Here is a 24,747-nt window from a genome sequence, read left to right on the forward strand (position 1 = left end):
AGGTCATCTTCAAACATGTCAGAGATCTACAGAATATGGTATTTAAGATGTTTTAATAATCTAGGTTCTTTTTCATGATAATATGTCTGCTCCTGGGAGCACTAATCTACTTCAGAGAAGATAATGGGCACTTAAGAAACTACACATGGAGTTTACTTTCTTTCTGGCAAAAGTAAGCCACTGGACAAGAAAATGCCCTTGCCTCAACTGCTGACAGTATGTTGTCCTAATTGGACAAACAGGACACAAAAAGAAAGTGACTGCCAAACATTGTCAAGACAAGGAGGGACAGCCTTTTAGAATATCCTGCTTCACAGAAAAGTTTATCAAATATGCTAGGCCCGTAGGTTGAAGATCGATGCTCTAATGTTGCAGAGGAACTTTGGGTGGCTGTCCAGGCATCCAGATGTTTCTGCCATTTCTCGCATTTTTGGAAGTTGCTTGCTTGCACTTCCTGCTTACTCAGTTAATATTTCATTCTCAGGTCTCTGAGGGAGTTGAAAACCAGATAGTTATAGCTATAGTTTTCCTTGTTACCAAGTGTAGAAAGCAAATTATGATAGAAAGTAAATTAGGTAAAAGATTTTGGACTCACCAAGATAGGACAGATATGGAATATTTTCTTTGAATTTGTCAAATGCAAATGGACTAGACACTGTTCATATATTTATTGCCTGTATATATTATACATAGTTATTGTATTTATTTTATATAGTTTTCTTTTAAAATTTTAGACAAAAGGGTAAATGTCATAATATTTCATTTGTATTTTAATATATAAAGTTTGCTTGAAGATCAGAATGCAAAACAGACATACTAGTCAACTATACAAATCAGGCAGTGGTGGCACACACCTTTAATCCCAGAAGTCACACTAGTTAGCTATATAGGCTGGTGGTGATGGTGTACATCTTTAATCCTAGCACTAGAGAGGATTATAAGTTGGGATGGGACAGGAAATTGCTCTCTTTTGTTCTGAAGATTTCATTGAGGTAAAAGCTCCCTAGTAGTTTGGCTGCTTTGCTTTTCTGATCTTCAGGTTGAACCCCAATATCTGTCTCTGAGTTTTGATTATTTGTGCTTTCTTACAGAACCCTGACCATCATCTCTGGAAGGGTACCTCTTACAATGGGTTGAGTCCTCCCCCATCAATCCTTAATTAAGAAAATACCCTACTGTAGGCTTGCATATAGCTTAATCTTACGGAGGTATTTCATTTCTCAATTGACATTTCTTCCTTTTAGATAACTCTAGCTCATGTCAAGTTGACATAAGACTCCAGCACACACAATAAATGGTTATTTTATAGTGAATAATTGTGGGAGTAGTCTGCAAAGCTAATAGGAGCTAGGATAGTACCAATAGCAATACTTATTTTAATTTTTAAAAACAATAACACAGTTTGACAGTACTAGTCTTTAATTTAGGATTGGGAGATGGTTAGATTGCTTTGCCAGCAAGAGGACTCTATTGAGTGCAAATCCCCAGATCCTTTGAAACTGTTGAGTGGATGTTGTGGCACCCCTTTAATTTCAGCCTGAGAAGGTAGAGAAGGGAGATCTCTGGAGCAAGCGGCTTTGCAAACTAGCTCTCTTGGCGAGTTCTGGTTTCAATTAAGAGATTCTGGCTCAAAGAACAGATGGACGAGTGAAGGAGGAAGATTTCTGCATCAAGGGTCCACATGCATGCACTACCTGTGCCCACAAGTGTGATAATACGTGCAGCACAGGTGTTCACATGCATGCACACACACACTCACACTCACCCATGCCTACACACCACACACACACAAAAGAACAAAAACGTTTATTTCTTCATTCTCAAATTTATAGCTACGTAGTTGGACTTTCCCCATAATACAGAGAAGACTGAAATACGCAAGTGTTTTCAAGCCTGTTTGTCCAGGAATGTATTTTGGCAAGACATTCATAATGAATAGAGGACAATTTGCACAATACCTGGCGGATAATTACAAATTTTATTATCTTGAGAGGCTGAATCTCTCCCTGAGAAGCGCTAGTGTCCTTTAATAGTCTCAGTAATAAGGATTGTAACCCTTGAGTCTAAAATGCCTCCACAGTGTGGGTCAGTGTTGCTTGAGAATTATTTTTATGTACTATTTATTTTTAGATACGGCTCTGCTATGCAGCCCAGGTTTACTTTGAATTTCTGAGCCTTTTGCTTTTGCCTCCTGAGAACTAGGACTTTATAGACATGTGCCAACTAGGGCAGCTCAGTTTTTTAGTTTAGATTAGATCGTGGCACAAATCCTTCTGTCAGAGAAGCTTATCTGTGAAACCATTAATCATGCAAACACCTGACTAGCTCTATACGCCAGTTCAAAGAAATAAAAAACCTATTTTTTTGAATGTACCCCCCCCCCCATGTACGTTTGTCTGTGCACCATGTGTATTCCTGTTGTCCTTGGAGGCCAGCAGAGGTTGTAGTATCCTTTGGGTCTGGATTTGCAGACCGTTGTGAACTGCTACATGGGTGCTGGGAATCTAACCCTGGCAGTAAATGTTCCTACTCATCTGTCCAGCTTCTACAAACAACTAAAACAAAAAAAAAAATAGTAACTTGATTTGTATGCATGAGTTATTTACACAACCCTTGTGCCTCTCAGCTCAGATATGCGGCAAGCCACCAGCTGTGGACTAAAGCAGGCAGCGGTAAGCCACATGCTCAACACATGCTCTACACCTGCTTACAATGCACGTCACCTGGGAGGATCCCGCGAACTCTTTCCCGGTGCCTCCCAACCTAACACAATTACAATCACAAATTAGAAGTGTGCTTCTTAGCCACCACCGCCTCTGTCACTGTCCCCTAGGTGTGCCTGTGGCTGTCCAGCACCTGTTAGTCACGTTTATGGCTCCAATGTTCGGGATGGAGAAATGGGGCAAGAGGGGCTTTGGAAGACGGCTAGCCGTTCTCTTGTCCCAACGGGATAATGAGGTTCTTTCCTATTGCAGAACGCTATCTTCACAGCTCAATACTTCAAATTCCCTCTTTTTCGCCGTCCAGTTCGGGATTTGCCACCTTTGTAGCCGCTGCTCCCTGCCCCACCCGCCAGGTCCGAGCAAAAGTTAACAGTGCTGCTGCAAAAAGGCGCTGGAGATGGGCTGTCAATGGCTGGTCCACAGTCGCCGCAGCTCCCGGAGCGCCAGCCATACCCGGCCCACCTCTGCCCACCCTGGGAGGCCGCCCGGCAACTTCCGCGGCCGGGAACCCCAGGCTAGGGCCACACCCCCGGCGCGCGGCCGCCCGGAAGCCCTCGGGAGACACCGCGGGCCCCGCCCCACGCTCAGGTCACCGCCCTCCACGCCCCTTTCTCTGGCCCGGCAGCCGGCAGGCAGGGAAGTGTCGTAAAGCCTGGCCCAGGAAACTTTACCCGGGGTAACAGGCGAGGCGCTTTACGGCGGCGGCGGCCGGGTGAGAGGCTCGGCGGCGGCGGCGGCGGCGGTGGAGCGGCCGCGGCGGCAGAGGCGGCTGCGGCGGTGGCTGAGGGACAGGAGCGGCGGCAGCGGCGGCGGGGAGCGGCGCGGGGTGAGCCGCGAGGAGGGGCGGGTGGGAGGCGGTGACACGGCCGGCGGCGGGGCTCGGGCGGCCGGGGACGGTGGCCGGCACGGCGGCGCGGCGGCGTGGGGGCGGCGCGGCGTTGGGGACGCTCGGTGAGGGACGGTTTCTGCCTTTGTTCCCCCCTCCTCGGCCGCCCCCGGCCCGCCGCTCGGCACTGCCTGGCGCCGCTCGGCCGCCGCTCATGGCCTCCTCTCTCGGCTGTGTCGCTTCCAGGATGGCGGAGGTACCGCCTGGGCCTAGCAGCCTCCTCCCACCACCAGCGCCCGCGGCCCCGGCGGCGGCCGAGCCCCGCTGCCCGTTCCCGGCGGGGGCCGCGCTAGATTGCTGCAGCGACGACGAGGAGGACGACGAGGAACACGAAGGCGGCTGCGGGAGCCCGGCGGGCGGCGAGGCGACGAGCACGGCCAAGGCGCGTTCCTGCCTGCGCTGCCCGCAGCTGCCTCCGGAGCAGCCGCAGCAGCTCAACGGATTGATCGGCCCCGAACTGCGACACCTCCGGGCCGCGGCGACCCTCAAGAGTAAGGTTCTGAGTGCCGCGGAGGCAGCCGCCCCCGACGGGGCCCCCAAAGTGACTGCCACAAAAGGAGCCGGGGGACACCCGGGGGAAAGAGCTCCCTGCTCGGCCCCCAACAATGCAAGAACTGCGCTCCTCGGCCGGCCGGAGGCGGCGGCAAGCGACCCCGCGGCGGCTCGCAACGGACTGGTGGAGGGCAACGAGCCGGAGGAGGAGGAGGACGAGCAGGTGCGGCTGCTGGCTTCGGCCCTGACCGCCGGCTGCAGTCTAAGGAGCTCCCTGGGCCGGGAGGCCGAGCCCGGGGAGGATCGGACGATACGATACGTCCGCTATGAATCCGAGCTCCAAATGCCTGATATCATGAGACTGATCACCAAAGATCTGTCCGAACCCTACTCCATTTATACGTATAGATATTTTATCCACAACTGGCCCCAGCTGTGTTTCTTGGTAAGTGGATGGCGTGACAAGAGGGTGAGCCCGGCAGAGAGCCTGGCCACTCAGGGCAGGGAGTGTCAGGCGAGGGCCCAGTGTGTGGTGGCAGGGGTTGTAGCCTTCATTTTCACAGCACCCTACAGCTGTGAAGTGCCAAAGTGCGCGCGCTCTCCTAGTTAGTAAATGGAACTGTGTGGAAGGTAAGAGCTCATGAGCAGGGTTCTCAGGCTCCTGTTATAACAGAAGAGCGTGTTTCACCTGGGGCGGGGGACGGGGGGGGGTGTCTTATGTCCTGCTTACATTAGCTGCTAATCATGTTTACCCTTCATCAATTCCCCGCCCTCATTCGCAGAGCATTTTGTAGTGATTTAATTGGAACCTGATTCTGTTCACGTGCAGGCCTTAGTAATAACTCAGTTCCAGCTTTAGTCAGGGAAGAAGATATGCGGTAAACATGTTTTGGTGAACGTGGTTGTCTGTTGCTGTGGCCACGTTGGAGAATGAAATCTCAGAGCCCTGGTAATGGATGATGGACATTGTTTCCTTCAGTAGGACAGTAGTTGCAAGCAGCATGCTTTCAGGTGTGCCATTGCAGAAGGTGTCACTAACACTTCCGGTGGCTGAAAGGCCCCTGGAACGGGAACAGGCCTTTTTGTGGGACACAGGAAACTTAAGTGTGAAACTGCTCAAACAGCCTGAATACTGGTGCCTTTGGTTTGTATGGGGATAGCTGACCAAAGGGTTTTTTTTAACTTACATGTAAGTTGAACAGATTTGTCTCTTGGATAAGATGAATAGGTATTATAAGTTTTCATTCCCAGCACCCGTAATCTCTCAACAGTAACATTGACCCACTTTGTGTCTGTATGAAATCTTTAACTGAGATATTGTTAGACTTGAGGTGTAAGTTGTACCGTGAGCACAGCACATACTTTTCAGAGAATAAAGCTCCCATTGTTATTATTTAACCCTGACTAAGTTGCACTCAGTATTCCTTGCAGTGTGTTTTGACAATATGTCAAAAGGCTTGTGGTTGCTTCCACAGCTTGATGGTAATCCAGAAATACTGGATGTTGTAGTTAGACATTGGTAGTTTCGTTAGCTTTTGTGTTAATTGTGCTTAAACTTTATTTTAGGACATTTGTTTAAACTTTAGGTAGGTACTATTTTGTATTTTGTATTCCAGAAAACGTGGTCAGGATTCTTAGTATTATGTTAAAATAGTTCTGCAGGATGGGATAACACACATCTTTAAACCCAGCACTTGGGAGGCAGAGGCAGCAGAGTCTCTGAGTTCAAGGCCAGCGTGATCTACACAGCAAGTTCCAGGGTAGCCAGGCTTGTGTACAGAGACCCTGTCTCAAAAACCAAAGACAAACAAAAATTCTAAGACATATTAGTGTCAGTGAATATGGGACAGTACTTACAACACTGTGATGACAAAAATGCCATTAGATGCAATTCCTCAGAATTATGTATTGACTGAATTGTAAATTAATCCACAAAAGCGTATCAAGGAGTTTAAACTGAAATGGGGCTGGGGCAGTGTTCAGTGGTCGTGGGTTTGAGCCATGCTGTCCCTAGACCTCAGTTTTTTTGTCACTTTATACCATGGTAAACTTCATTTCGTGTACACTCTTCCTAATTGGCCAGTTAAGTTTTTACTTTAGCCTTTACTAGCTAGAGTTTAACATTAAGTTATGAATATCTAGAAGTTGAAATGTGTACAAGTTGGCCTCTAAGGTTTCTCATTAAGTATGGAATATGAGTCTGGAGATAGCGAACAATAAAACTATGTAACTAGTTTGTTACACGACAGAGACAGGTAAAACTAGGTCTTTCGTGTGCTTTTCAAATTGAATTTTCCATTAGAAGTTATTTTTATAAATAATGTCTGAATTATGACTTTCAAATTACATCTGAAAGGACCACCCTAGAGATAATCTAGACCCTCCTTCTTCTCTTTCAATGGGAATAAAAACCGTGGTTATGGATAATGTTCAAACTTGTAGCTGTTTTAGGAGCAGAGAGGTCTTTAGCTCTCTGGTCTCCTGGCCTCTCATGCTGACAAATAAGATGAAGAACTGTTTTATCATCGTGGAAGTTGTCCTTATAAGCGTCAGTCTCAGGATTAGAACCTCCGAAGTGCCTCCAGGTTCCAGGGAGAACATGCAGTAAACCTTAAAAATTGCCTGTACTTGGTTGACTTATCAAAACAAGTTTCTTAAAATCCTTTCTAATATTTGTAGCACTTTGGAAAATAGAAACTAATCCAGATGAGTCACTGTCAGTTACCATAAACTTTAGCCTATAGTTCACAATATTTTCGCTTTTGGGTTTTTAGAGATTCTTAAATTTACGACTAGCAATGTAGTATAGTATTTCTTTTTATCTGTTTTAATTTTAACTTTCTGGTGTCCTCCAGTGTTCTTTTTGTAATGATGGGGGAGTTTGGGAATCAGTTTTGCAGATACACGTTTTTCATAGTTCTGTAGACTTGACAGGCTTTTAAAAAGCCTTGTGAAGGTAAAAGATAGATTTTTTCAGGAAACACGTTTAATAACATGCTTCAAAGTGTGTGCAGCAGCTTTGGTTTGGGAAAAAACCAAGTAATTTAGTAATTGTTGAATAAGCAATGTATTAGGATTGCAGTATTGGTTTTTATACTGAGCAAGTCATATATCCATATGTCAGATTTTTTATTTTTAGATGGTATGTACAACTTGACCTATATTTCTGTTTTTAACTAGGGAAGTAATGTAGTCTCAAGAAAAACTAACATAATATTTTGTTTGCTTTTTACTTATATGGTCAGAGGACAAATATTTGTTTGAAATTCTGGTGCTGTTTGAAAGTATTACCTAGCTGTATTTAGTGGCTTTAATTTTTCTTTTTGAATGGCTTTATTAACTGTAGGATATAGCTGTTCTACGGTCTTGTTTAAGTTTCCTATGTTATTTCCGTTTTACACGAGCCTTGCTTACTAAGTCAGGGCAATTTATTTATTTATTTTTTGCCTGTTATATGATTTGGTCTGTGATAATTATATACGTGTGAGCACATGTACACATATATGTATATGTTGAATACACACACGCATGCATGCATACATACATACATACACACATACATGTATATTGACAATCCAGATCAGAAACTACTATTAGCAGGGCTGGGCGTGTAGCTCAGTGATAGAGTACATGCATGTTATTGGGTTCAGTTCTTAGCACTAAAAAGGCCGTCAAAGTTGTTCATTTAGATAACTTTTATCTCTGTTTCAGGTCTTAATACAAAAAGAAATTAAATTGATTTGTTGTGCATTAAATTGGTATGTTATGAATGAAAAAAGCAAAATGGAAATAATAATTGTAAGGGTTTTTTTTGACCAAGAATAATTATGGAAAATGTGATACAATGGGAATGAACTATTATCAGTTATTGACTTTAATATCCCTTCAAAAGCATTTTCTAAATGGATTAATATTATCTTGCTTACAAAGATTTTTTCCACAGTTTATTTAAAAAGGAGTTTCAGGAAATGCATTGAATACTAGACCACAAAATGTTACAACAGAATCAAAGTTAAAATAAATATTAAGTATATGTTGGATTTTGCTTACTAATCTTTTGACCAATTTATGGTGTTGTTGAAATAGTTGTTTCTGCAAAGTTAGTTTACAAAACAGAAATATTGCTTGCTGAGGGATTGCCCTATTTATATCTCTCAGTATACACTATTAGAACTTTTAACAGTTTTGAAATATTTGATAAACATTTGCATTAACAACACTGGAATATCAAAATGAGTTATCAGCATTGTTTAACATTTAGCCTTTAACATTCCGATAACCTGATAGTTTTATTAAAATAGAAATCATAGTATTCTAATTTACACTGATAAAAAGACTGAAATTTAAGATATTTATGTGTATATGTCTTAAAATATCACACATATATTATCTATATATATTTTGGAAACAGGATTTTGCTGTGTAGAATAAGCTGGCCTTGAACTTAGGATCCTTCTGACTCAGATCCTTCCACCTTAGCCTACTGAATGCAGGCTATTGAATTTCTGGGAGCTTTATGATAATGACTCATACTGTCCGGAATATCCTGAAAGCGGACCATCATGTATTTAGTGCTAAAGTGCCTTTTGAGTGCAATTTAAGTAATACTTCTAAACAGTGCTTTTTCTGAAAAAGTCATAGTACTTTTTTCTTGATCAAAATTAACTACTAGATGTAATTTCCAGTTATGTTTATCTTTCATTAAATCTTTATTATAAAAACTTGTAATACTCTGCTTATGGGTAAATTGTACATTATGTTATTGTATTTTAATAAGTAAACTTTTTAAAGAAATAATTTGTTCACTTGCTCCCTCTTCCAAATGTAAACAGGTCTTTATCTCAAATTAGTTTAAATATAAGCACTGATGTGGAGTCTATAAAAGTTCTTGAGTGTTTGCCTTGTAGAAATCTTGTCTGCCTCTCCCTTAGGGTTTTAATAAGCATAAAAAAAATCATGATCGGAAGAAAAAGTTTGAGTTTTAGAAACAAGAATATTTGAAGAATTTTGAGATTCAGATTTCCGAAACTTTCTGTGATTGCTGTTTTGCTCTGGAGTTCTCCTGATTTCCTCTCAAAAATGCTGACCAAGGGTCAGTTGCTGTTTTCCCTTGATAATTTTGCAGTACCTGATGGCATTGTATTTTTCTTAACTGTTTCTTTATTTTCAAGGCCATGGTAGGGGAGGAGTGTGTAGGTGCCATCGTTTGCAAGCTGGATATGCACAAAAAGATGTTCCGCAGAGGTTATATAGCCATGTTAGCCGTGGATTCCAAGTACAGGAGGAATGGCATTGGTAAGGAAAATGTTATTTCACAAAGGGTGAATAAATTATTTTCATTTTTGTATATTGAAACAAAAGATTTAAATGTCAGTATGTAGGAATAAACTTGAAGGTAAGGGAAGGAGGTATTTTTTTAAATGAATAACTGTGTGTCTATGTACACACATTGCTACAGGCATCCGAGGACAGCTTTGGGGAGTCAGTTCTCCTTTCACACAGGTTCTGGGGATTGAACTCAGATCATCAGGCTTTACTGGCAGGCGAGGGATTTTTTTTTTTTTTTTTTTTAATACCTACTTGGCCATCTCACTATCCTTAAGATGGTAAGATGATGGGTTTTCTTTTCAACATATCTTTGAGACATTCTTAAAATAGTTTTTTTTAATGTTTTTGAGATTATTTTTCTATGGTTTTTTTTTTGTTTGTTTGTTTGTTTTTGTTTTGTTTGAGACAAGGTTTCTCTGTAGCTTTGGTGCCTGTCCCAAAACTAGCTCTTGTAGACCAGGCTGACTTTGAACTCCTAGAAATCTGCCTCTGCCTCCCAGTGCTGGCATTAAAGGTGTGCGCCACCACCACCTGGCCTATCTATGTTTTTTTTTTTTTTTTGAGATAGGGTTTCTCTGTGTTACTTTGGAGTCTGTCCTGGCACTAACTCTGTAGACCAGACTGGCCTTGAACTCAACAGAGATCTGCCTGCCTCTGCCTCCTGAGAGCTGGGATTAAAAGCATGTGCTACCATCACTTGGTGAGAGATAATCTTTTTAATAAAAGTATCAGATGATCAGTTTTTGTCTTTAGAATTTTTAAAAAATTGATCCAGAATGCTTTATATTAAGTACTGGAGAAAGTGTTCCTGTTTTTTATAGAGTTATGAGAACATTTTATACCAGGTACTATTCTCAAGTTCAGTGGACGCTAACCAAACTAAAATTATGGAGTAATTCTTAGTTACTTTATGCTAATCATCAAGCCTGTTGTAATTTGAAAGTCCAAAAGAAGGTAATTATTATTCTGAGATTCATGTTCCTAGTCTTTTTTTAAGGTGGCATTCCTTAGTTTTTTTTAATATGTGTGTGTGTGTGTGTGTGTGTGTGTGTGTGTGTATGTGTGTGTATGAGAGAGAGAGACAGAGAGAGATACAGTGCATGTCTACAGGTTAGAGAACAATTTTTGAGTCTCTTCTATAATCTTAGGGTCTTAGGGATCTGATCCCTGCTGACCCATCTTTGGGTCAACACGTGTGTCTTTTAACTGTCACTAGAATCGTCTGCATGGTTTAAAAGCAGATGGTTATACTCTCCTTGAGAATCTCATTCAGCTGGTCTGGCTCAAGCTTTTCCTGTTGACTGTTTTGTAAGCCCAATTAGAACTTCTGTCCTAGTGTCCAGTACTTGCTGGCTCTTTTTTAAAACTGGATGGTTAGATGGAGAAGTGCTTGTTGGGATGTATTTTAAGCTAAGTCAGTGTTATAAAGTATTTGATGTGCTGTTATTGCTGTTAGCAGTTTTGTTATTTGTAGCTATAAAAGAATATGGGTGTTGCTGTCTAATACTTTTAAGTTTCAAAGTCAAGGTAGTGTCCTGAGAAATCCCTATAAATATGTTCAGTTTATTTATTTATTTGACATTGGGCTTAAATACCTGCCTCAGTTTTCCAAGTAGTTGAGATTACAATCAGGTGCCACTGTACTGAGCCAGTTTAAAGGGTAAAGGACTTTGTTTTTGGATAGTGTTAACCGTAAATTCTACTAAAATTTGTAATGAATTTGGTTTGTTCTATAGATAAGTTTGAAAAGAGCTAAGGACTCAGGAAGAACAGTTTGATTGTTCAGTTTGGAAACAAAGTGATTTTAAAATAAAAATAAGTTTTATATCTTTTTTGAGATGGGGTCTCACTGTTAGACTAAATTGGCCTTGAACTCAGAGGTTCATCTACCTTCCCTCCCAAGTGCTGGGATTAAAGGTGTGTACAATTACACCTGGAAAATTTTGTCTTTCTTAAAATGAGATTTTGGCAGTTATTTCTTATAGTTTCAGATCTGTGTGACACTGAATTATGATACTTTCCTAGAGTTACAGACACACCACTGGCATCAGTGAGAGTGCCTGACTTGGTTGTGCCAAGTTCAGTACATTTTACAGCAGCTGGTTTTATCTAAGCCCCAGTGGGATAAGCAGTTCTTGTTTGATGGTCTTGTGCCTTGTGTCTAGAGATTTGGATGACATTTGGCAAAATAGCTCAGTCATTCAGTATCTTTGCTAGCTCACAGGATTCTGGACTACTTTGTGCTATATTTTCCCTTTTTATATTTATCTTTCCTAGTATCTTGTAACAATAAAACAGGCTCATGGTTGAGGCTAATGAGACCCGAGGAGAGGGAATCTATCAGAAAGCAGATCTTTCCAAGGCAGGCTCACTTCTCTGTGGGGTTTCCCTGGACTCCTCCTGGTTTATGTTTTACTTAGGGATGATCAGTGTATCTGCATTCAAGATAAAACCTAATATTTGATTTCTGTGCACTTATGATTACCATAATTTAGATTCTTTAAGAAACTAGTTATACTTTTCCTTCATTAATACTCAGATCTATATTCTAGGTACTAACCTGGTAAAGAAAGCTATATATGCCATGGTGGAAGGAGACTGTGATGAGGTGAGTCACTCAGGTGTTTACTCCTGTTGTCCTGGGCAGGCTTCTGCTGAATGGGTTTCTACAGCATCTGCTAGTACCAGTACTGGAAGTGTCATTGCAGATCTTCTACACAAATCAGATTGTGGAGAAAATGCTATTTGTTAAGAAATAACAGTTGTGATGTAAAGTACATTTTAAGATAATGGAGTTGAATTTCTTTAGAACACAGAGTGAAATCTAAACATAATCAGTAAATAAATGTTCAAAAGCTTTGTTGTCTATCAGCTGAGTCACTTAAGTAAGTTGTTTCTTTTTGTCCTATTGGAAAAACTCTCAACCTATATGGAGGGCATTTCACTCAAGGATAATATTTCTTAAGTATTAAATAATGAACAACTGATTTGCATATTACCATAAGGGGACATCTTTTCAGCTTGTCTGTAGGGTCTTTTGCCATCTGTACTTCCCTTTATTCCTATAGCACTGTGCTTCACATATGCTTAGTAAACATTGGTGATTACGCTGGGGATGCTAACAGTGTACAGTAGTGGAGGTGGGAATGGTGTTAAACTAGAGAATGAATGCCTTTTATAGTAGAGACAGCTAAGAAATAAAAATTATTGCACTTTATGAGCAACACAAATGACAGTTATCCTTGGAGAAAAGTCACTTTTGGTTTATTTTGAGACAGAGCCTCACTGTGTAGCCCTGGCTGGCCTGGAACTCATTGTTGACCAAGCTGCTGCTTATCTCAACTTCTCAAATGCTGGGATTAGTGTGCACCACTGTGTTCAGCACGTCTTTACTGTGAGAGCGCATATGTGTCTTGGCAAAGTTATTCAATACATGCGATTAGGTGGTTCTTTTCTTTGACCTTAGTAAGTGCTTTGATAACTTTTTAAAACAGAGGGGTTTTGTTTTGTTTTGTTGTATGAGACAGGGTCTCTATCTCAGTCTGGTCTAGAGTTTACTAGGTAGTCCAGGCTGCCCTTAAACTTGCCATTTTTCTGCCTTAGCCTCCAGAGTACCAGAAAAATAGAAATGTACCTTGCTAAAGTTAATTTGTGTGTGTTTACAAAATTCTTCCTATTGTCTTGTTCCTCATCTATGTCCTTTCTACTGAAATCTGGTTGTCTATCTGCCTTCACATTTTCTAAGCATATTTTCATGTAGATATAATAACTCTTCAGGCTTCACAAAAGTTGCTTAGCTGTGTGGAGAAATCTTTGAGTTGATAGACTTATATTTTGATTTTATGCTACTGAGAATTATTTCTTGTGAACAGGGATGCTTAATGCCAGGAACTACTTTGTCTTTCATGAGTTATATTAGTCATTGCCTATGAGGCAAGATGTGTACTTACTGAAAAGTGTTGAATAATACTAGCTTTTCATCAAAGCTTCTAAGAGAGTTTGAGAATACAGTGTTAGTATATGGTTAAATCTTAATTTTGTTGTGTGTTTGAGAATCGAATGATATTTCTTCTGTATTTATCTCATGTGTATCAGTGTGTGCGTGTAGAGACCAGATGTTGACCTTGGTTGTCTTTTTTTGATCACTTTTCACCCTAATTTTTGAGATAGGTTGTACTGAACCTAGACCTTATCAGCTCAGCTGGGCTTGGTAGCACTTTCTAAGCTCTCATGGCCTCATACCGTAAGTATCTTGAGTGAATGGTTTGACTTATTTAAAGGACTCAGTATGAGACACCTTGATTTCTTATCCATCTTCTGTGATTTAGGAACTTCTAAGTATATAAGTTGTATAATTGAGGGCAAATCATTTAACTTTGCCTGCTCTGAAATTTGTGTGAAGTTATGTTAATGTGCTTTTAACTTTTGTTGTGAAGAACAATAGTTACTTACTTGTTCATCAGATATCTTTCAAGGTCTGTTGGGAGCCAGATAACAGTAGGCACAGCCTCTCTCCATGAACTTCCAGCCTCCACTGTTAAAAATGCTGTCTAAACTCTGCCAGTTTGACTTATCCTCATAATGTTTCCTTGATGGAGAGTTGGTGGACCATCACTGTAATGTATTTCTCTGTTAAAGAGAATCAAATACTCAAAACACATTAAGCTTCTTTTAGAAAGATTATGTGTATGTGTCTGTTAGCCACCTGTCTGTAGATATTCAAGAGGCCAAAAGAGTGGGCCCCTTAGGGTAGCTCATAGCTGTGAGCTGTCTGGTGTGGGTGCTGGAAACTGAATTAGACTCCTGCCAGAGCAGTGCATTTATTAACCACGGAGCCATCTCTCTTAACTGTTTATAGGACAGTCCAGAATTATCTGTTGTTGGCTGTTTTTTACTCTTGGGGCTCTTTTCATTTAGGGGGCCTGCCACCAAGCTCCCAAAGAAATCACACACAGAGAGGCTTATTATTACTTATAAATGCCCAGCCTTTGCTTGGCTTATTTCTAACCAGGTTTTCTTAAATTATCTCATCTACCTTTTGCCTCTGGGCTTTTATCTTTCTCTATTTCTGTATACCTTTCATTACTTCTTACTCCATGGCTAGCTGGGTGTCTGGCACCTTGTGTCCTCCTCTCCCCTCCTGCTCCTTCCGTCTCTTTTTTCTCCTGTTTATTCTACCTACCAGCTCTGCCTATCCTTTCTCCTGCCTTGCTATTGGTCGTTCAGTTCTTTATTAGACTAATCAGGTGTTTAGATAGGCAGAGTAACACAGCTTCATAGAGCTAAACAAATGCAGCTTAAAGGAATGCAGCACCTTTGCATCATTAAACAAAATGTTTCACAGCATAAACAAATGTAGCACATCTTAAACTAATATTCCACAACAATTATTTTTTGATTTGTTTTTTCATGTCTCTATGTGAAGTAAAAGAGAAGCTTTGCAGTAAATTTCCAGTATAAACCTTGATTTAAGAAATGTTTATAAGAGTTGAAGTAATAAAATGTTGAAAAATAGTTAACTTTTTTCTTAGCATATTCTACTATATTGAGTAATACAGGATCTCTTAGGAAATATTCAGTATACTAAGACCATCTTTACATATTGATTAGAGTAGCCACTTGTGTAATTTTTTTCTGTATAGTTAGGCTTAATTAATTTATTAGGATGGTAACAAGCCAGAATTCAAATATATTTTTTGAAGATTTTATTTTTATATATGTATATGTAAGTGAGTATGTCACGTATGTCTGAGGAAGCCAAAAGAGGGACTCAGGTCCTCTGCAGGAGCAGCAAGTGCTCTTAACCACTGAACCATCTCTCCAGGGCTAAACTGCATAGCACACTTCAGTTGTAATGTGGAGCTGTAGTTAACTCTTTAGAACAGCGATTCTCACCACCCCTTTGGGGGTTGAATGATCCTTTCATAGGGGGTCACCAATACCTTCAGAAAACACAGATATTTATATTATGATTCATAACAGTAGCAAAATTACAGTTATAAGTAGCAAGGAAAACAATTTTATGTTTGGAGGAAGGGGGAATCACCACAACATGAAGAACTGTATTAAAGAGGCACAGCACTAGGAAGGTTGAGAACTACTAGTTTAGAATAGTTTAGGTTGCTAATTATTAATGAAAGTGAACTTAGATCCCTTTGCCCAAGTTGATTAGATTTTCTATTTATAGCTTTATCTTTCTCTAGGAAATAGTGGAGAGGTCTGAAGTGTGGTTACTATGGAGGTTTAGCTTTTATTTGGACTCCAATTATTTGCCCTTGTTTACTGATTTTCTTTTGTCAACGATCTATTTATGTATTTTATATTTATGTATGTATGTAGGCATTTTGTTTTCATGTATGTCTGCACACCTGAAGAGGGCATCCTTCATGTAGGATCCCATGATATTACAGTTAAAGATGGTTGTGAGCCATCATGTGGGTGCTGGGAATTGAATTTGGGACCTTTGGAAGAGTAGCCAGTGAGTGCTCTTAGCCACTGAGCCATCTCTTCAGCCCGTTTACTGAATTTTTTAAATTTCATTCATTTGTAAAGTGTAACCAGTGATTCTCAACCTTCCTAATTCTGTGACCCTTTAATACAGTTCTTCATGTTGTGGTGACCCCAACCACTACTGTTATGAATCATAAAGTAAGTATTTTTAGAGGTAGAGGGTTGTCAAAGGGTCATGACCCGCAGGTTTAGAACCACTGGTAGAGATAGCCATGTTCGTTTCTTGAGGTTGGTGTCTAAATATAACTATTCTTTGAATATTTTTCATGTTTTATTACTATGAAGTAAGTTAGTAATTTAGAGTTGTGGCAACATTAGTTTTTCCTCAAATTGCCTTTAACAATTTAGTTGTAATTACATATTGACCTAATTACAGAATTTTAAGAATTTCCTGAGAGAATTATTCAGATCTGAACACTTGTACTCAGGTATTCTAGTGTAACATTCAATATTAAAATTGAATTTTTGTTTGTTCATGGCAGATTTTCACTATGTAGCTTTGGGTAGCTCAGTGGTCATATCAATCAATGCCTCTGCTGTGATTGAAGGTGTGTATCCAACTTGTGCATGGGCCATGTCTTTCAGAATAGCTGTGAATTTGGGCCAACAGGTCTGTAAGTGATGTCATATTACATTGTTGAAAGCTTGTGCACTTAGAGAAGGTGAAGTAGATGATAGTTGGTTCCAGAGACTGACAGTTTGGTGTTGGCATGGAGAGAGGAAGAGGGGACTTAGAGTGAAGCTAGACTTGTACATGGAAGCCACATAGTGAGAGACCGTTTAGTCTCCAGAGAATTTTTACATCATTAAGTTTAAGGACAAAGAGATAATAACTTATTTTAGTTAGGAAATTAATGAGAGGATCACATGTAGAAAATGGGAAATTCTCGGCTGGTGGCAGTTTAAGGTGCTGTCAGTGTAGGATAAAAATAAGAGGACTACTTTGAGAGAAAGTTTCAAAGGGAGAATTGATGGATGCAGGAGAATGGCGAGAAGAGAGTTTAAGACTCTGGGGGCTGGAGAGATGGCTCAGAGGTTAAGAGCATTGCCTGCTCTTCCAGAGGTCCTGAGTTCAATTCCCAGCAACCACATGGTGGCTCACAACCATCTGTAAAGAGGTCTGGCACCCTCTTCTGGCCTGCAGGCAGACACACAGAATATTGTATACATAATAAATAAATAAATATTTAAAAAAAAAAGACTCTTGGGATTTCAGCTGAGAAGCTGGGTGGCGGGATGGAAAGCCTTTCACCATGATGCAGAAGTATGCAGGTCCTTAGTGGTTTTGGACGTAGCAAACTGAGATGCTACCTCTTCTCTCTGTCTCTTGATTCTTTTCGAAGATAGAGCAGCAAGGGCCTCATGTGCTTTATAGATGCTTTGCTGTGTCTCTGTTGAGTTGTGCTTTTGCCATGTTTCCCTTGCTCTCAATGCCCAAAGGTTATTACATCTACGGACTGTGGGTTGCTGTGTAAGCGACACAGGTGAGAATAAATAGAAAAGGTAAATAGAGCAACATATATAAAGGCTGGGAAAGGAGAGAGTGTTTAGGTAGAGGGAAGTAGAAATATGAAGAGCCCATAGTTTTCAAAAGTATCAGCTCTATGTTGTTACGGCCACCAGTTCAGCGATACTCCAGAAGACTCAAATGGAATCTAATTCTCTCCCATCCTCTGTTAAGTTTTGGTCTGAATAATATTTAGATTCTCAGTAATATCAATCTCACCTTGTAATTTGTTTAAAATGCAAATTCTTGGGCCCTGTCCTAAGTCTCTTTGTGTGTCTGTGCGCGTGCACATGTGCGGCATATATATATGTGTGTGTGTGTGTGTATGTGTGTATGTATATATATGAAATCAATAATGGTATCTTCAGTTGTTTTCTGTCTCATTTCCCTCCACGTTAGTTTTCTTATTACTGTGTGTATATATTTGTGATGTGTGAGTGCATATGCCATGGCACATGAAGACATCAGATAACTCTGTAGAGTTCTCTCTCTTCTTACACCATTATATGGGCTTCCCACTTGCAAGTTCAGGTTGCCAGGTTTGCTCTGTAAACACCTTCACCTGCTTAGCCATCACCATCCCTCCTTATTTTTGACCCAGGGTCTCTTCCTCTAATTGCAGCTTGCTGATTTGTAGACTAGCCAGTGACATTAATGATCTGTTTGTCTCTCCCCAGCCTCACACCTGATGCCCTGAGCAATCTTACTCTAACCATCCCTCCAGGTGACTGATAGACCCTAATGTTTTATTCCCTTGGTTTAGGTTCAGTAAACTTTCTACAAAAGGACAGATGCTAAATATATTAAGCTTTATAAACCATGGGTCTTCGTGAGAGCTGCTTAACTCTGTTCTGTGTCAAGAAAGGCGCCATTGGCATGTGTACAAATGGGCATAGCCACTTTCCAATAAAAGTTACCTTTTTTCTTTTTCTCCCTCCCTCTTTTTCTTCCTCTTTCCTTTTTTTTTTTCCTTTTTGATGCTTTGTTGAAGAGTGAATTCAAAACCTAATACGTGCCAGAAAAGTACTCTGCCACTGAGCTATATCTCCAGCCCACCAGGAAAATTTTATATACGGAAACTGACAGCATTAGGATATTTGGTTCAATTCTTGAAGTTTGTAGACTGGTCTAGACTCTAGACCAGTGGTTCTCAACCTGTAGCTTGGGACCCTTTGGGGAGTTTGTGTGTGGGTGTGTGGGTGGGGGGGGGTAGTGCCACAGGTTCACCTGAGACCATCTGCTTATTATATGTTTATGATTCGTAACAGTAGCAAAATCACAGTTATGAAGTGGCAATGGAAATAATTTTATGGCTGGAGTCACCACAACATGTATTAAGGGGTCGCAGCATTAGGAAGGCTGAGGAACCAATAATAGATAAACAGTGACAGGTTAATAGAAACAGGAGTCAGAAGTCAGACTAAATAACTTGAAGTTTTGACTTCCAAAATTTTGATTGTTGATTTTTCTTCTCTTTTTCTTTTTATATCACCTTATATGTCACCTTAGTTCTCCACAGGAAAATAGTTCATCTTTGTTTATTATAAACATGTAGTCAAGTCCTAAACGTCGAAACACCACAAAAACCAGGAGAAAAGTTCTCAATGATTCCACCCCTGTCTCCACTCAAAAATAATTAGCATTTTGATGATTTTTTTCTGTACACCAGTTTTGTTTTATTGTCATTTTAAAACAAATCAATGTAATTTAAAAAATATTTGATTATATATTTTGTCAATTTTTAATTATGAAATTATAACTTCAGGTTTTTTTTCTTTTTTGAAGGTTGTTTTGGAAACAGAAATAACAAATAAGTCTGCTTTGAAACTTTATGAAAACCTTGGTTTTGTTCGCGATAAGAGGCTGTTCAGATACTATTTAAATGGAGTTGACGCACTGCGACTTAAACTGTGGCTGCGCTGAGACTGACGGCAAGGGATGGCTCCACCCATACGGAAGCGACTTTTGCATGCAATGCAATTTGTGCAGAATTGCTTTGCAGGTGGATCTAGTAATTCCCAATGCAGCTGTTACCTGTCAGTGTCCATTGAGTGTCGCACAATATTTGTTGCACTTTGGCATGGCGCATTTGTTCTGAATTAAATGAGATTGTTTTAAACTTCAAGGGTTCTTTTGGTACCAACAGGATGTGCCAGTTAGTAGCCAAGACTTGTTCATTTGCAAAGTTTGCTGACAGTGCTATTTACATAGTGATCATTTTATCACAGAACCAGTAAGTGGGACATGATTTTTGTTCCTTAAAGAAGCCAATGTAGTAAGTCTCTTAAGTATACTAACATTTCACACAAACCTGCCATAGTTTTCTGAAGGGGCTGAGGGAGAAGCTTCAGTTTAGGTTTTATTTTTTTCAATATTACATTTTCCATTCTTGAATATTGGTACCTCAGTGATTAGTGAATGAAAAATATAGGGTGGGATTTGTCTTACATTGAGTAAAGATGACAATTGAATTGCGTCTGCCAGTGCCTGTGTAGATAAGTATTCTTGTCTTCATCTCTAGTTTTTGAATGCATGCTGTCTTTTCTTTTTCTTTAATGCCTTTGCAAGCAAACTTGTTTTTATTTAAATTCTAAATTTGATAATAAATTATTTCAGATTTTTATAATTTGGACAGTTTTTCCAGGTGAGTGACAGTGGTTTGATTTAGAAGTCCATTTTTTCCTTACAGTAAGAAATTGAATCTACTTGGGAAACAGAAATGACCTAAAGGGATGGAGCTGGGAATTGCTGGGTTCTGGATGCACTTTTTTTTGTTTTTTTGTTTTTTTTGAGAATGGGGAATTTTTGGACAGGAATAGAAAATTAATGTAAATTGGTATGATTTTATTTAATCAAAATGATTGTTAAGCTGTGAAGAACAGCTTCTATAAAGTAGCTGGGTTTTTGTTTTGTTTTTTACTTGATTTGAATTCACATCGCTTCCATTTTTGACAACACTTCACTTTTGGTTCTTTGTCTTAGAAATAAATTTCAAGGAGCATTGTATCCGTTTTAAGCTGCATTTATTTTCTTTTCACTCATGAGCAGATTCTTGAGGGACCTTTGCTTTGTTCCTCCAGAAAAAGGGGAGGGTTGGAAATTTTTAAAATGAGTTCTTTGGGTTTTCTGAGCAGCCAAGGTGTTTATTAGTTACAATGTATTTTGGCTAATCAGTGTAATGTTAACAAATTTTAGCGGATTGTTTTGAGTTGAGTCAAGTAAACCTGTGATGGATAATTTAATTAATAGAAACCCTAAGCACTCATAAGGAACAAGATTGATTCTCTGACAAATGTTCTATAGGAATATGGCATTCGTGCTGTTCTTTTCATTTGATTTTACTTTTCTTCTGCTCTAGTACTTGGTTTGAATTTTATTTTATGGCTGTAATTACTGTATTTTTTAAAACCCTACCTCCATTAACAGTTGGTAAAGGCCCCTTTTCAGGAAAGTTTGTTGCTTTTTTTTCCTTTTTTTTCTTTTTTTTTTTCAAGGAAAGCTGCTCTTTGCTCAGTATAATATTTTGAAAGTGAACATGGTAACAAGTACTTTTAAAATAAAGATGCACACTTTATATTTGAAAATAAAAACTTCCTGCTGGTGGGATCATTTATAGTCCTTATTTTTAAGAAAATGTGTCTTTCCATTTTATATTGCTCTTTAAAGTTTAATGCAGAATACTGGTAATATTAAAAGTGTGATGACCACGTAGTACTCAGCTTTTCTGTGTACCACTTTGAGTCTGTTTTTGGTCAAACTTCATTTGAGCTCCAGTATTTAGAAGACTGCCAGTCATCATGATGATTCTGTTTTCTGTTTCAGCGTGGAGGAAAGTAGCTAAACAGTATACTGGACGTTGTCAAATTTTGTTTTGATTTGCCAGGCCATAAGTAATGAATTGTTAATGAACGTACATTTTCTTGACTTGCTCTAATGGGAATAGTTGTAAAATAGATACATGCTCGATTTTTCAATTCAAAAGTTTTGTTCTTGCTAGGCTGTCAATGAAACTGTCACAACTCCCCTTAACTTCAGAATTGCTGAATTACCTGTGTGATGATGTGTATACATGACCTGAACTATGTGGCTAGAATATCAGGTCATTACATGCTGCTCAATGGATGGAGACATGATGAATATCAGTGTATACTTTGATGTTTTTAATTACTTGACCAGTTTTTTTAACCTAAAATTTAACCTAGTTACAAAATTAAAACTTTCCAAGTTGAAATAACTTCAAACATGAATTTGATATTAAGGCTTTCATTTTTCTTATATCAACTTAAAAAGTAGTCCCATTTATAATTGACAATGGGTTCACTTGGCTAAAACTGAGCAAAATTGGTGCAACTTTCTTTTAGTGGGGTGCTGCCTCTTTAAGACTGACTGTACTATCCACTGACACTGGTTTGGCGGTTGATACTGCTGAACATTTAATACATGCTACCATGAAGCTATATATGTTAGTATTGAAGAAAGCTAACGGGTATGCTACCAGTCTTGATGTGTGGACTGATTATAATTTTCCTTACATTGGGATGAAACCTAACTCTGGAATAATCAAAGTCCACATTAGTACTTGATGTTAAAACCAGCAAAATAAGATAAAAAATAATATTAAAATCTGATTTTTAACATTTTTTGCTTCTTCTCCAAATTACCTTCCACACACTCAAACAAATCTGTGTAAAGGAGTTTAACTCAAGTTTTAACTCTTCCATGCCCCGTGTTAATGGTATTGGCTGGCATGTATAAGACTGGATGTGTATATTTATTATGGTGTCTAAAAGTTATGAGGTTCATCACTTTCCAGGAGCATAGAGGGAATCAGATTGGTAGTACACCAGTTACTTTACAGTACACCTCGACATCACTAGGATGAGTGCTATAATATCCTAGGGCTTTCAGGTTTGTAAAAACATAACCATAAGTTATATTGACGTCACATATGAGTTGAGTATCTATGAAATATCACGTGTATCTCAAGAATATTGGACTGCTGTTTCATGACTGGGGTGTTGCTGCATAGATTTCTCCTACTGACCTGTCCTTTTGGAGAGAGATTTCATGGGATTTGAACTGTGCAAGCTGTGTGAATAACATGCAGTCAAATAAAGTATGGTTAAGTTGTGTTTGCATTTTTCTTTAAGATACAGCTCTGTGCATTCTGTAATTTGGTTTCAGATAATTAAAAAGCATCCTGTTCTATTTCTCACTGCCCTCCATCAAGAGTTATTTAGAAGGAATGATACTGTTTATCTCTCTATGCTGTGTTCTGACAAAGTAAATTTAAAAATGAAATTACAAATTTGATTGCTAAATGTACTCAAAGTTATTCAACTGAGGTAGTGGTACAAGGGAGAACATTTTTAAGCACTCATTAACTGAAAGTAGTTTACTGTCCTTGTTCTTAGCAACTGACTCCTAGGACAGTTTTTATTTTTACTATTTGTACTGTGCCTCCTTGGATAAGCAGTATTTTTTTTCCTTTTGCTAAACATTAAAGTAGAGCAGGATCTATTGGACTTTTTGACCCATTCTTGTGAGAAACTTAAATTGATAGTTTAAATTGCTTTTCTATTTGAAGTATTGAATATCTGTTGGAGGATGAGATGTTTTAACTGTGACTGCTAAGTTTTATCACCCTTGCTGAGTATTTTGTTCTTTGTAGCAGTGTGAAGTGTCTGTTTGAGTTCATGTTGTTCTTGGATCTGAATGCCTCATAAACTCAGTGTAAATGAGGACCAGAAATGTGAGACCATTGGTGTCCAGATCTTGTGTGTGTGTGTGTGTGTGTGTGTGTGTGCGCAACTTTAAAAAATAGGGTTTAGAATAAATCTCAGCATATAGTACAGTTGCAGTGTCTTGAGACGAGCTGTCACAGTTGCACTCTTCAGGACGGGAACTTTCTCCTGTAAATCTTTTAAATTTACTTATATGAAATTAATTATATGTGGCCATTGGCGCCTTTATGGTTTGCAGAGCTTTAGACAACATATGGCCAAGGAAAGCTTATTGAAGCGTGAAATTGATGGATGATTTAAAATTGCCTCTGAGCAAAAGCACTAACTAAACTGCTTGTTTGTTGACACTTGAGTCACATTCCTGCCTCACGCCCACGCCCACGTGAGTGACACTGTGAGAAAGCAGTGCTTGCCTCTTCCTGTCACAGTGACTGTAGACTCAAATGCCGAAACTGCTTTCTGAGACTCTTAACACGTTTCAAGCTTTAAAACCTGTAATATTAGCCCAGCAGTTTATTTTAGATTAAAATTTGAAATTATTATTACCCTTCTAAATTAGATAGATCTCATTTTACCAGTGGTCAAATTGGAGTGTGGAGGTATGCCATATTTATACATTTCTTTAAAGCAGACGAAACTAAGGGCGCAAATGTTCTTAATTCTAACAGGTTAGTTTGTATCTTTTTGTGGAGTAGCACTTCATCTTGGCTGGCCATTTGGTCAGCGGGCTTCAATAAAAGGAAGCAGTGGAGATGACACCACAGAAGAGTACTGGGCTGGTACAGCCTTTGATGAGCTTTCAGTCTGTTGTGTTCAGTTTCTGTGTGACAAAAATAGAAGCACCAAGATGTATTTTCTACTACCTTAAAAATTGATACAGTGTAGGGGTTATGGTGAAATCAGTATATTTAAAGTTGTTTTGTTGTTTTGCTATTTTTCAAGACATGGTTTCTCTGTGTAGTTCTGGCTCTCCTGGAACTTGCTCTGTAGACCAGGCTGGCCTGGAACTCGAGATCTGCTTGCCTCTGCCTCCCAAGTGCTGGGATTAAAGGTGTGTGCCACCACTGACCAACTATTTAAAGTGGTTTTGTTTTGTTTTTTGACAGGTTTTCTCTGAAGCTTTGGAACCTGTTTTGGAGTTCCATCTGTCGACCAGGCTGGCCTTGAACTCACAGAGGTCTGCCTGTCTCTGCTTCCTGAGTGCTGGGATTAAAGGCGTGGGCCACCACCACTGAGCCTTACAGTTGTATTGATTAAAAAAAAAGCTTTTAAACTAAAAGTTTTAGTTATGGTGGATTTTCTTTCTTTTTTTTAATATTTATTTATTAAGTATACAATATTCTGTCTGCATATATGCCTGAAGGCCAGAAGAGGGCCTTAAGGAACATATTGACAGCTTAAGGGAACTGTTGCATTAAGTTCCACAGATGCACGAAACCCAAAGTTGACTTAAAATATAATGTAATTGCTAAAGTTTGTTTATACTTAAAATTCAATGCCCTAATCTGTAAGGAATCGATTGCTGTCATCTTTAGGGGCAGGTTTCCTGTGATTGTT

General features: G+C 39.4%; 1 protein-coding gene across 2 annotated transcripts; it reads left to right on the plus strand.

Moving 5' to 3' along the window:
- Nucleotides 1–3,389: 3,389 nt before the first annotated feature.
- Naa30 (N-alpha-acetyltransferase 30, NatC catalytic subunit) lies at nucleotides 3,390–22,576 on the plus strand. Of its 2 annotated transcripts, XM_041633980.1 has the most exons (6): nucleotides 3,390–3,549; nucleotides 3,796–4,546; nucleotides 9,273–9,396; nucleotides 11,982–12,037; nucleotides 18,124–18,170; nucleotides 19,232–19,348. In XM_041633980.1, exons 2-5 carry the CDS (start codon nucleotides 3,797–3,799, stop codon nucleotides 18,133–18,135), a joined length of 942 nt encoding a protein of 313 aa, XP_041489914.1. In that variant the 5' UTR covers nucleotides 3,390–3,549; nucleotide 3,796; the 3' UTR covers nucleotides 18,136–18,170; nucleotides 19,232–19,348. The 2 variants fall into 2 exon arrangements, with proteins under 2 accessions (XP_041489914.1, XP_041489913.1); XM_041633979.1 differs by lacking the exon at nucleotides 18,124–18,170 and having other exon boundaries at nucleotides 3,394–3,549; nucleotides 19,232–22,576.
- The last annotated feature ends 2,171 nt before the right edge of the window (nucleotides 22,577–24,747 follow it).

Source organism: Microtus oregoni, unplaced genomic scaffold, assembly GCF_018167655.1.
Source record: "Microtus oregoni isolate MIOR12 unplaced genomic scaffold, Mior012 000045F_ref0000178, whole genome shotgun sequence".
NCBI classification, from domain to species: Eukaryota; Metazoa; Chordata; class Mammalia; order Rodentia; family Cricetidae; genus Microtus; species Microtus oregoni.